This window comes from Heloderma suspectum, chromosome 2 (assembly GCF_057233095.1).
Source record: "Heloderma suspectum isolate Gila_16-S chromosome 2, 16-S_ref, whole genome shotgun sequence".
Lineage (NCBI taxonomy): Eukaryota > Metazoa > Chordata > Lepidosauria > Squamata > Helodermatidae > Heloderma > Heloderma suspectum.
In genome coordinates, this window is record NC_139459.1 from 63,451,612 (window position 1) to 63,464,873 (window position 13,262).

The 13,262-nt window shown below is 43.3% G+C and overlaps 1 protein-coding gene across 1 annotated transcript in view; it reads left to right on the forward strand.

Moving 5' to 3' along the window:
• The first annotated feature begins 1,767 nt into the window (after positions 1-1,767).
• The window catches only part of LNPEP (leucyl and cystinyl aminopeptidase), a 73,761-nt gene continuing 62,266 nt past the window's right edge, over positions 1,768-13,262 (forward strand). Inside the window, exon 1 of the mRNA XM_084833785.1 lies at positions 1,768-2,284. Within this exon, the coding sequence (XP_084689911.1) occupies positions 2,263-2,284 (22 nt within the window). The 5' untranslated portion in view covers positions 1,768-2,262. The remainder of the gene's footprint in view (positions 2,285-13,262) is intronic.

A 13,262-nucleotide genomic window follows, 5' to 3' on the forward strand; every position in this document is an offset into this window, starting at 1 on the left:
CTTAACTCAGGGGTGGGGAGCCTGTGCTACCCTCCTGACATTGTTGGGCTTCAACTCCCATCAGTCCCAGCTAGCATGGCCAATTATCAGGGATAGTGGGAGGTGCAGTCTGATGATATCTGCAGGGCCACAGGTTCCCCACCCCTGCCTTGAATCGTCTAAACATCTGCTTCCCAAGTAAGGCTACATCTAACTTCATTGTGAGTAGATGTGCACAGGAAACAAACAAAAAAGGACATGGAAAAATTATTTCTAATCTCCTGGTCTACAGTTGATGTGTTGGGCCCATGGCTAGATTCTGCCCTAGTCTAATGTGGGTCACATCATCAGCACCACCATATTTTTATTTTTTTTAATTAGGAAAATTTAAAATACAGGAAAAGGAGTAAGATAATGAGAGAAGAAAGGTGTATCTTGTAAATAATTACACGTGGATCTCATTCAAGCAGGTAGAGATTGGCCCCGAGTCTGAAAAAGCTGGAGACTGATAGTCTAATCAATATTTCAACAAGAAACAAAGTGAATGGCCTTTACAAGAACATGAAAGACTCCGAATGGCTCTTCTACATATAGAGAAAAAAGGAAATTATCCTAACACTTAATAGCTTGAGGTCTAGTTGCCTTAACTACAATCTTTGTAGTTAACGACTAACCTTAACTACAATACTTAAATCACTGCCTTTGCTCATATGAGCTGCCTGCAGCTTAAGATCAGCTTCAGGAGCTGTGCTCTTTGCTGGAAAAATGGCTGGCATAAGCATTCCTATGATGGGAAATGAGAAGGGAGATCTCTGGGCCGTCCTTTTGCCTTTTCCTTGTCCCCTCCCTCTACTTTCCAATCTTATTCCTTCTGCAAGGGATGCTGACCATGGGGCTGATCTTAGCCAACCTACCCTGAGATGTAAGTTTGTTATACGTCCAGTAAAGTCTGTTCCTAACCCATCACTCTAGTGTGTTTTGTCTACATCTGTGGCTACTGCTGGGGGGGGGGGGAGTTGGACTTCAATAACAAGTAATTTTGATTATGGGTTATCCTCAGTTTTACTCCCTAAGACTTAGCAACTGCATGAGAAGGAGAAATCCAGCAGGTGAAGCTATTCTCATCACTCATCTGCGGGGGGGGGGGACTTTTGGTTGCTGAATTTCTGCTTGACAGGTAGTTGTCAGAAGGCACAGGAGCTCTGAATGAAACAAACACACAAAAACAAAAGTGTTGTCACTGGTAATTCTATATGAATTGCAAATCTAACACCCACAACTGATAATTGTATATACTTCTGGCACATTTATACTTGTAAGACTAGTTTAGTTTTGGGGGAGATATCCTTGGAAGTTGGGGCGGGGCAGGGGGAAGCAGCAGAAATAAAAAAAACCCATGGGGACGCATCCTCAAGACAATTTAACACAGAAAGGATCTTCTAAAGACTATCGCGCTCACAATGAGGGCTGTTGCAGGATGGATGTAGGATATATTTACGGTTTAACAGCCCGATCCTAAGCATGTTTCTTCGGAATTAAGTCGAACTGCTTTTAGTGGAATTTACCAGTGTGTAGCCCGACCCGATTCTAATCCGATTATGAACGGGGATCAGGAAACGAGGTTGGTTTTTCCGTCTAGATTAATTGACACAGGGGTGCGGGGGAAATACAAATGAATGATATTGCATGCAGTTTAAACGTGCAACGCCCGACGTTGGCGTCGTCTGGATATGGCGTAGATGCAACTGGATCTCGGACACTTCCAGCTTCCTCTTCCACTGCCTAAACGCAGAGAGGCGGCGGCCTGAGCAATAGCAGCAGCAGCTGCCTGAGGCAGCCCAGCCCTGGCAGGGGGAGGGGCTGGAGAAGCCCCAAAGCAGGAAATGGTCGACGACCGGGACCGGCTTAGAAGGCGGCTGGGCTAAGAGTCAACAGGGAGCCGCTTGGCCGAGAAGGGGAAGCGAGCCAGACTCGGAGGCGGCGACTCTCTTCTCGGCCTTCCTCCCTCCCGCTCCCGTCACAGGGCATGTTGTTATTCCGGTGGTTCACAGCGGCGGCTGAACCTGCATGAAGCCTATCTGCGACCGCAGGGCCGGCAGTCGCGTCTGCCTGGGCAACATGCAGCACATGCAGCAACCCCGTGAGGAGGAGGAGGAGAAAACGGAGTGAGGAGCCGCGTCGGCGGCTTCTGCTTTTTGTTTTGTTTCTGGGGGCTGCTCGTCGCGCGCGCGCGCGCGCTTCTTTTCCTCCGCGTTTGGGCCGTGGTCGCCCCGCAGCAGGAAAATGGAGCCCTTTCCCGGCAGCGGTGAGTACGGCTGCCCCTTGCCTTTTGGCCTTTCTGCGCGCTAGCTGTAACCAGACTCCTCGCTGCTGCAGCTTTTACCATAGCAGGAAATAAACGGTCCTCAGGCGGCTGCCCAGGAGAGGCCGTGCCCCGGCTCTGAAACTTGCTGCATCCTCAAGGCCGCGCAGCTGCAGGCTGCGTGAAGGTCGGGGGTCTCGGCCCCGAAAGTTAGCGCGAGAGGAGGGCAGCGCGCGCGTCCCCGTCCCCCCCCCCCAAAAAAAAAAAAAAAAAAGCTTTGAGGTAACCGAGCTGCTATAAGGCTGTATAGGGGAAAGTTTGGCGGGAGGCCTGAGAGAGACGTTTACTCTGAAGCAAAGGGTCCTGGATTGAGGCTGTATAGGAATGCCGGCGGAGCTGACCGTTTTCAGACGGGGAGGCTGTTGAATGTGACGTTTGGTGTGGAACCAGAGTGTCCCGAAAGACGGCCACGCAGCCCTTTAAAGAGAAGGGAGGAGGGTCCCCCCCTTCCTTGGCTGCGGGCCAGCAGCTTCAAAAGTGACCCTAAGGTGCTTGCAAACGGAGAGGTTCCTAGCGCTAACGATCACAATGCATATAGAGTGGCAGTTCCTCCTCAACAGATGTGTGTGTGTGTTTGTATGCATGTGGAAAGAAAGAACGCTCCAGACGAGGCTTTTATAGTGCTATCTTGCCCTCCCAAATTCACAGAATTGTATGGTTGGGTTTGGGTCCAGACGATGGGGGCCTCTAGATGTGATTGCCCTGCCTCATTCCTGGAAGTTTATGAGACACCCAGATGTCATTTTCTACTTGTAACCCTCCCATGTTTTCTTACTGTTGCTTCTGTTCTTTTCCTTCAATGCAGTAAGCTACAATCCTATGCACATTTAGACAGAAACGAATCCTACAAGTCCCAGTGTGCCCCAGCCAGCATAGCTGGCTGGGGGACACTGGGACTTGTAGGATTTGTTTCTGTCTAAACATGCATAGGATTGCATCCCTAAACCTGTTAAGGAAGGAAAGACAGAAGAGGTACACAATGCATTCTGGTTGGTAGTGTTAGGAGGCCTCCATCTGGAAGCACCCAGCCTTGTCTTCCACTTGTAACTTTCCTGTGTTTTCTCCTTCTTCCATCACTTCTCTTACCCCAGAAAATCCTAGGATGGAGGATAATATTTAGTTGTGAGATGCTGACTTTCCTTCAGCAGTGAAACAGCTTTAGTGGGACTTAGGGAGGGTGGTGGTAGAGGTGGGTGTCCATAGGAGTTTGGGCTGAAAAACCACTTCAGTATCTGGAACAAGAAGCTTCTCCATTCCTAATCAGGAACTTGAAGCTTTAGCTTAATCACTGCTGCTGCTAACAAACTGATCCTCACCTGGGTTACAAGAACCAAGAATACTTCTTGAGTTCTCAGTGCATGAGTTTTGAACAGATGGTGTGTGTTGTTTTTTAGTGAAGTCTTCATAGGGATTCAGTGGAGTAGTTGCAAGATTAATACTTCACTTTGATGCTGTTAATATGACGATAGGAGTACACCAACAACACTGTTTCATGTGTAAAGAATTGCATTCTCAGCTGTGCTTTTGCTGTAGAATGCAATAAGTGTTTTAAAATGTCCAAACTACAAGCAGAAAAGTAAGCTGGCATCATCAAAGTGATGTTTCAGGGGAAACTGTTAGGCAGGATGTGATATTAACCTAGATAAAGCAGCATGTGTGAAATGGTTCTTTGTTTTAATCTTAAATGCCAACAACATTCTAGCCTTTAGAAATGGTGTAGTGTGACATTGATCTCTTGATGATAAGTTTTCATTTTAGTAGTAAATAGATTGAAAGTTGAAATCAAGATATGGAATGTTCTTTGCAATCTTTTCTTGCTTTTTCTTTTGGTGTGTTCTTTCTCATGAAATGGTAATACAATAAAGGCAGGGTTAACACTGGTACTCGGGAGCTTCCCCCCTATATATGGTTACAACTCTGTGGCTTTTTATTTTGTAACAAACTTTGTGTAGGCTAGTTGGAGTGCATACACTTTGGGTGGAACTCTCACAGTTGAGGATTTTTATCTGAGGTAGAATTGAAATTAAAAACATGACTTGATTACTCCCTAGTTAGTCCCACATTTAGAGGTGCTATTCTACCAAATGAAGGGAGGAATGTTCTCCATGGGATGCTGGCTGAGTAGGAATTTGAACTTGGTTTTTTTTTTCCTGTTCAGTCCAACAGTCTTAACGCTACACCACACTGACTCTGTGATCCCCTGCAAGTGCCTCTGAGGTTGTTCTTTCCCTCCACCAGCTGGGCTTTCTTTTGGTTCAGAGCCTAACTATGGGGGGAGAGAATTACTTAAAACAGTTGGTGGGTGTGGCATTTGCAGGGAAGAATAGGTGGGTGGGAAGAAGTTAAGTGCTTCCTTCTGGCCACCATTTCTTCCCTTTGTGCTCAGCCCTTGCATTGGTGTTATGAGAAAATAACTTCTACAGAGTAGTTACTGATGGTGAAAAATACTCCTTTACCTCTGGGATAGTCCATGTGGAGTTGCCTGTACATGAAATATTCCCTGAGGCAGCTTGCTGAGACATGTCAGGGTTTTGTTTGCAACTCCTGTGCAATGCATTACAGAAGTCTGATTCATATGGATGGAACTTTCACCTATATAACAGTCACCTATATGACTGGTAGAAGAGATGTCCTTTTCCTAATAAAATAAAAAGTAAATATGTAGAAATGTCCCCCAAACAATATTTCACTGACATAGTGTCCTGAAGAAATTGGTTGGAAAAGCAAGTGGGAAAATGGTACTTTGGTTCTGTTTACATGATTTGTGTTCCTGGGATTAACTTTATTATTTTAACCATTTATAACCTGTATGTTAAGAATTCCTTCCCCCCACCCCTGGTGGTTTGTGAATCTTGGTTGTGTTATAAACAAACCACGAGTTAGATATCAGACATCATTCCATTAGATAGGTGTACTGGCACGTTAATTCTTTCTTGCTCACTTTTAGACATAGAGGGAGCAACCCTATGGCTGCTAGACAGCGGCTGGACGTCCATAGGATATGGTGTTTTCTGGGAACCAGTCTCGGAACCCACGCTCTGAGGTTGGTTCCCAGAGACTTGACCTCCCTCAACTTCTGTGCCTCCTTGGAGGCAATGCGGAACAACCCCGTCCTCCACGCTCGCAAGAGGAGCATGAAGCAACCAGAAAGGGGTTGTCTGGGGGCATTCTGGGGCAGGGAGAGCATAGCTGCCTGTAAAACACATCCAATGTGTCATACAGCAGCCTCCTTTCCACTCAGCCCTCGCATTCCTAGACAGCTGCACTTGCCTGTCTAGCCAAAAATGCAGGGCAGGAGAAGCGCAGAGGGAACGATCCCCTCCGTGCTTCTCTTGCCCTGCTTTGGATAGGTGGTTGCCTCCAAGTTTGGAGGTGGCCACCTATCTCGATAGGGTTGTGCCCTAAATATAGTGCAGTGGTCTTTATTATGAAGCAATGTACTTCTGATGAATTCAGTCTTGGAAGTGCACTGGCACTTGAAATAGGGAAAGGAGACCCGCGGTGCTTCCAGGTGAAGTTTCTATGGCACCATCACCCTGCCTCGTTCACAGAATTTTGTGCCAGGTCCAGATGTGGTCGTCTTCCAATTCTAGCTCTCCTGTGTTTCCCCACTGCTTCTTCCACCTTTATCATTACTGCAAAAAAGACAGAATAGCTACACAGTACCTTCTAATCAGTCACACTAGGAGCCTTCTATCTAGAAACACCCCATGGAGAACATTTCCCTCTTCTTTTGGTACAACAGCATCCGTAAGTGTGTTTCTGACTGGGGACTAACCAAATCATGTTTTCCATTTCAGTTCTTACCCAGAAAAAAATGTTTAGCGGTGAGATGCAAATGAGTTCTGGTCTCTAGCCAGGATGGGCTTATCTTGTTCACTCCACTGGTCTATTGCCTCATTATATTTATTGTGAATCTCTGGGGCCTGAGGAAAAACACCCTTGTACATTTTTTGCTGAGTCATAACACTCCTTAAAGAAATAATTCCTTTTAACTGCATTGTAAAAATACAGTGTGTTTGCTATCACCCACAGGCAGTCATAGAAAATAATCAAATTATCTTTGATTAAGATAATACTTGCCATAAGTCATGGTAAGAATCTGGACCTGCCTGAAGTAAAATTGTGAGACTGGAATGGATCTGAATGTCACCTAGCATAAGTCCATAGAACAAGACTTTTTGTGGATAATATCTGCAACAGATGACGAGTTGATTTTAGGTCAGAGTTGGAGAACCTTTTTTTCTGTCAGAAGCTGCATGCTGGCAGCCAAAAGTGGGTGAGGCCAGAGCCAACTGTGACTGGAGCAATCCTGTCTCTTTTTGTTTCTAGCACCCCTTTTCCAACACCCACTAGGCTGTTGGGGGTGGGGCAGATCTCTCTTGCCAGAGATCACTAATTACTTACAGAGGACATCCATCACTGTTTTGTTCTTTTACCCCCCTCCCCCGAATGAAATTAGATGGAGAGCTATAGGTTGTCCACTCCAGATCTAAGTGATAATGATCACGTGTTGCATTCCAATAAACAGGCTGTTTTTAACAAAAAATCATTTTTTCAGTCCTCAAGTAAATACTTTATTTCTTCAGTGTACTTCAGTCTCTGTATATTTATGCATACCTATTATGTCTTGGCTGGGGAATGCTGGGAGTTGTTTAGACAGAAAAAAAGTCCTACATGCATAGGATTACACCCTATGCTAATTTTAATTACTGAGGAAATTAAGCTGCTTGAGAAGAATGGTATTTTTCCTGAAGAATTAGAATGAAACTAGTATTGCTACAGGATTAAGAGAGCAAAAAATATTGATAACTCTGTGTCAGTGGTTTTGACTTCCATATTTTCTGCTTGTATATATTTAAGTGAAGTCAATTAAGAATGCAGATGAACATAATCCAGATTCCATTTGACAAGGCTTCATTCTGTTCCACTGACATTTATATGCCATCTTGATCTGTCTTACCAGGGCTTGTACTGGTATTAGCATCATGTGATTGAAGACAGATAGTGTAAAGCCTTATAGTAACTCTACAATTGGAATATAATACCATCAATAACTTCAAACAATTCTGACATCATAATCTGAGGCCGACATGGATTATATACAGGAGAATGTTTGATAATTCTCCAGCACCACTATTTTTGTACCTCCCTGAGAAATGACAAATGGAACTGTGTGGTCTGCTAACAAAACCTTTTACAGAAGTACATGAACTATGGGTTGGATAGATTTAAAATCACCAAGACCAGTTTAAGCCCAATTTTTAAATTATGCAGCCACTTGGTGGGAACTGACTGTGTGGGTCCCAACAATGGAACTGATGGTCTGGTGAGAACGGGTGCTGATCCTATGCAAAGACCAATGTGATCAGCCCCTGCCATGTGACTGGGTCATGGAAAAATTGATCCAGCACTACTAAGGTAACACTTAAGGGCCATTCAGATAGGAAAGGTTGTGTTTGTCCCTCAGCATCAATCACTTATGTATCTGTTTTTTTTTGGGGGGGGAAGTATGTTGGGTTTCCTTATTGCCAGGTGTGGCAAGTGTGTGTGTTTATATGTGCATCCTCTGGAATCTCATGAAGGCTGGTATGTGAAGAGGCTTTTACCCCTAACTGATTTATATGTTTCCGGGGCACTGAGGATGAAGGGAGGAGGAGGTTTTGGAGAGATGTTTGGAGAAGTTCTTGTAGCCTTTGCCTTCCATTTGTTTACAAAGGATATGGCTTTTGACGTTTGAGTACCAGCTAATGGATTTTAGGTTGAATTCCCAAAGACTGTGTTGCTTGGTGTACCTGTGTTCACATAAATGAAGTTGGACAAGGTTAGGTATCTGTGTAGAATTCAGTCAAGTGTTTTGAAATTTCTGCTGTTAACTTGCTATTTGGGAATACAGAACCCATTTCTCCTTCCCCAGTGGAGGAACCAGTTCAAAGAAGTCCCGATGCAGTGTCTTCCTACAGTTCCTCACAGTCCATCATTAACTACATGTTCATAAAGATAAAAGTGAGCATTGTATATAATTGTAGGTATCCTCGAAAGGAGATCACCGTGCTTCCAGCTGTTTGGGAAAAGAGTGAAATATGAATGTAGTAATCTCGCAAGTGAACAGTTGAGTAGGACTTTACATTAGTTTAAAGGGGGATAGATAGGTTGTCATATTTCTCGTCACTTTCAGTGGAGAAAACTTCAAACCTATTGTGAAGATTTGTCAGAATGAAGTGACTAAGAACATGACCTGCTTTAACAGTGGCTAATTCTAGCCATTTGAAAAAACATGTAGAAGAGCACAGGATGCTAGATATTCATCTAACTTATTCCATCCACTCTGAGTTTTCAGAAATGCAATGTATTGGGAAAACTGCTTGTAATTAATATGCAGTCACAATTATGTGGTGTTATCATAGAACGTTTTACTCTAAACATGAAAAAAGTTTCTCAATTTAAGTATGATTTTATTTGTCTATTTCTCTTCCTGGCACATGGGAGCTGAGGTTCTTATGACGCAGAAGCAGACCAAGGGCTGAAGCCAACATTACATGAGTAGACTTCCACTGTTCTTCAAACCTTCAGAGCAGATTTGTGGGTGCATGGCTGGCTGCAGGGGGCGGGGCTGATCTGATGGCAGTGTCTTTTTGGGTGGTGGAAGGACACCATTAGATACAACCCCCAAATCTTCTGGAGAATATTGAATTTGTTGTTGTTCAGTTGTTCAGTCGTGTCCGACTGTTCGTGACCCCATGGACCATAGCACGCCAGGTCTTCCTGTCCTGCGCTCTCTCCCGGAGCATGCTCAAGTCCATATTCATTGCATCAGTGATGCTATCTAGCCATCTCATCCTCTACCGTCCCCTTCTCCTTTTGCCTTCAGTCTTTCCCAGCATCAGGGTCTTTTCCAGAGAGTTTTCTCTTTGCATTAGGTGGCCAAAATATTTGAGCTTCAGCTTCAGTATCTGTCCTTCCAATGAGCACTCAGGGTTGATTTCCTTTAGAATTGACTGATTTGACCTCCTTGCAGTCCAGGGGACTCGTAAGAGTCCTTTCCAGCACCACAATTCGAAAGCATCAATTCTTCAGCGCTCAGCCTTCCTTATAGTCCAGCTCTCACAGCCATACGTTACTACAGGGAAAACCATAGCTTTGATTATACGAACCTTTGTCGGCAAGGTGATGTCTCTGCTTCTGACTATGCTGTCTAGATTTGCCATAGCTTTCCTCCCAAGGAGCAAGCGTCTTTTAATTTCATGGCTACAGTCACCGTCTGTGGTGATCTTGGAGCCCAAGAAAATAAAATCTGTCACTGCTTCCATTTCTTCCCCTTCCATATGCCAGAAAGTGATGGGGCCAGATGCCATGATCTTCATTTTTTTAATGTTGAGTTTCAAACCAGCTTTTGCACTCTCCACTTTCACCCTCAACAAGAGGCTCTTTAGATCCTCTTTGCTTTCTGCCATTAGGGTGGTATCATATCTGCATATCTGAGGTTGTTGATAATTCTCCTGGCAATCTTAATTCCGACCTGTGATTCATCCAACCCAGCGTTTCTCATGATGTACTCTGCATATAAGTTAAATAAGCAGGGCGACAACATGCAGCCTTGTCGTACTCCTTTCCCAATTTGGAACCAATCGGTTGTTCCATGTCTGGTTCTTACTGTTGCTTCTTGACTCTCGTACAGGTTTCTCAGGAGACAGGTAAGGTGGTCTGGTACTCCCATCTCTTTCAGAATTTGCCAGAGTTTGTTGTGATCCACACAATCAAAGGCTTTAGCGTAGTCAATGAAGCAGAAATAGTAGATGTTTTTCTGGAATTCTCTTGCTTTCTCCATGATCCAGCAAAAGTTGGCGATTTGATCTCTAGTTCCTCTGCCTCTTCGAAACCCAGCTTGTACTTCCGGTAGTTCTCGGTTCGCATACTGCTGAAGCCTAGCTTGCAGGATTTTGAACATAACTTTGCTGGCATGTGAAATGAGCGCAGTTGTACAGTAGCTTGAACACTCTTTGGCATTGCCCTTCTTTGGAATTGGAATGTAAACTGACCTTTTCCAGTCTTGTGGCCACTGTTGAGTGTTCCAAATTTCTTGGCATATTGAGTGCAGCACTTTAACAGCATCATCTTTTAGGATTTTAAATAGCTCAGCTGGAATACTGTAATATCCGCTAGCTTTGTTGTTACTAATGCTTCCTAAGGCCCACTTGACTTCACTCTCGAGGATGTCCGGCTCACGTTAAGTGACCACACTATCATGGCTATCAGAGACATTCAGATCTTTCATGTATAGTTCTTCTGTGTATTCTTTCCACCTCTTCGTCATCTCATCTGCTTCTGTTAGGTCCCTGCCTTCTTTGTCCTTTATGATGCCCGTCATTGCACAAAACATTCCCTTGATATCTCCGATTTTCTTGAAGAGATCTCTAGTCTTTCCCATTCTGTTGTTTTCCTCGATTTCTTTGCATTGTTCATTTAAGAAGGCCTTCTTGTCTGTCCTTGCTATTCTCAAACTTACACCAAAAAAAGATGTCCTCTTCATCATAGGGATTGGAATGCTAAAGTAGGAAGTCAAGAAATCACCGGGATAACAGGCAAGCATGGCCTTGGTGTACAAAATGAAGCAGGACAAAAGCTAATAGAGTTTTGCCAAGAGAACGCGCTGTTCATAGCAAACACTCTTTTCCAACAGCACAAGAGGCGACTCTACACATGGACATCAGCAGATGGTCAATATTGAAATCAGATTGATTATGTCCTTTGCAGCCAAAGATGGAGAAGCTATATACAGTCAGTAAAAACAAGACTTGGAGCTGACTGTGGCTCAGATCTTGTTGCAAAATTTTGGCTGAAATTGAAGAACGTAGGGAAAACCACTAAACTATTCAGGTATGACCTAAATAATATCCCTTATGAATATACAGTGGAGGTGAGGAATAGATTTCAGGGATTAGACCTGATAGACAGAGTGCCTGAGGAACTATGGACAGAGGTCTGTAACATTGTTCAGGAGGCAGCAACTAAATCCATCCCAAAGAAAAAGAAATGCAAGAAAGCAAAATGGATGTCTGAGGAGGCTTTACAAGTAGCTGAAGAAAGAAGGGAAGCGAAAAGCAGGGGAGAAAGGGGAAGATATATCCAACTGAATATTGAATACCTCTTCATAACAGAAATGTATGAAGGAGTTTTAAGTAGAACTGCCAAAACCTGAATAAGAAACTCCTTATTCAACAGAACTGTATTTGTCTAGTGGTATTTCAAAGGTTTTTAAATGGTCAGTGAAGATATCCATAATAGAAGCATCACAAAGCAAAATTGTTTCAACATGTATTCTGTTAAGCTTCTCCTCAGTTTGTTACAAGTTAATCAGAAGCTAGGCATTCCTGCAGAACAAGTTTCAACATACAGTTATTTATACGTAACTTAAGCCAAAGTTGCCTAGAGAATTTTATTGAAAATCTTTATAAATAAGTAAGGTGACAAATGCTTAAAATGGCTTCAAATTTCAGAAGCTATTGTTTCGTAGTTATACATGGTCATCTCTCAAGCTTTTACCTGTTACAGAACCTGTCTCATGTAACAGCAAAGTTTGGGAGGAATTTGTGGGTTAATTAACACAATTGGTTCTTGGGTTAACTTTGGGTTGTTTAACCCATGTACAGCTGAAAGTGCCAGAGTTCAGACAACATGCTAACAATCTACAAACGCAGCATTCGTAGGTTGTTGCTGGAAGCTAGAAGTGGCTTGCACCCAGTGCACTTTCATGCAACTCATGGGTTAATTAACCATGATTTGCTGCGAAACGCGGCTGTTATGTGTGAACAAGATCAAAGTGTCAACAAGACCCAGAAAATCCAAGCAGAGGTTTCCTGCTTGCATGCAACATGAGTCGAAATTAAATAAAGCTTAGGAAGTATTAACTCGGGCACCAATTACTATGTAGCACTTTTGCTTCAGTGTAATGCATGCTGCACCCCATTTCCTCTCCTGAATGCACAAAGGTGAGAGATGGTATGATGACCATTTGCTATTCATTATCCTACCACTTGGTATATTGCGTTTATGTACACATTTCTTTTGAACAGGTCTAAATGTTCTACCAGTGATTGTCATGAGCTGGGATGAATGAGAGGGCTGAAGTGAAAATCTCTGTGACAATAGCAATCACAAGGCCAGCAATTGTAGTAAGGGGGATATTTTCCCAGGTATAAGACATTGTACTTAAAAGTGCTTATTGCAATATTTCTGCAACAAAAAAAAAGAGCTAGGGTAATGAAAATAGTGCAGATTATGTGTGACAAATGTGAACTTATTATGAAAACACTTGATTGTGTGGAAAGTCCTTGGTAAATAGATTGTATGGCTGAACTGCAGCAGCTGCTCACTGGCACAGTAAGTATCATCTTACAGATTGCTGTATTGCTAATGAAATTTTGGAGGACTGATAGACCTAGATGGACCATTACGTGGTATGGATGCAGCTGGTTTTACACTCAAGAAAGGTCTGGATCTATTTGCAAAAACCCCTCACTTGTGTTGCCAACTCTTCTGCTTTTTAAAAATGTGCATGTACTCAGTGGTCCAGAATCCAATGGCTGGTGTGTTAGAGGCACAACATAACATTCATTTAAAAGCTGGGTTTGGTCCTAAGGAAATATTTGTCTTTATATGCTTACTGTGCCAACTCTTGTTTATATGTGCATGGGGAAGATACAACATGAGATTTTGGGGGAAATGGGTGAACTCTTACTTAGGGTACGATTCAGCTCAAATCAAGCATTCTAATCCTTTTATTTCAGTGAGACTATTTATTTATTTATTTATTTATTTCTATACCGCCCAATAGCCGATGCTGACTTCCTTAACAGGTTTAGGGATGCAATCCTATGCATGTTTAGACAGAAACAAATCCTACAATTTAAATAAATTAGAC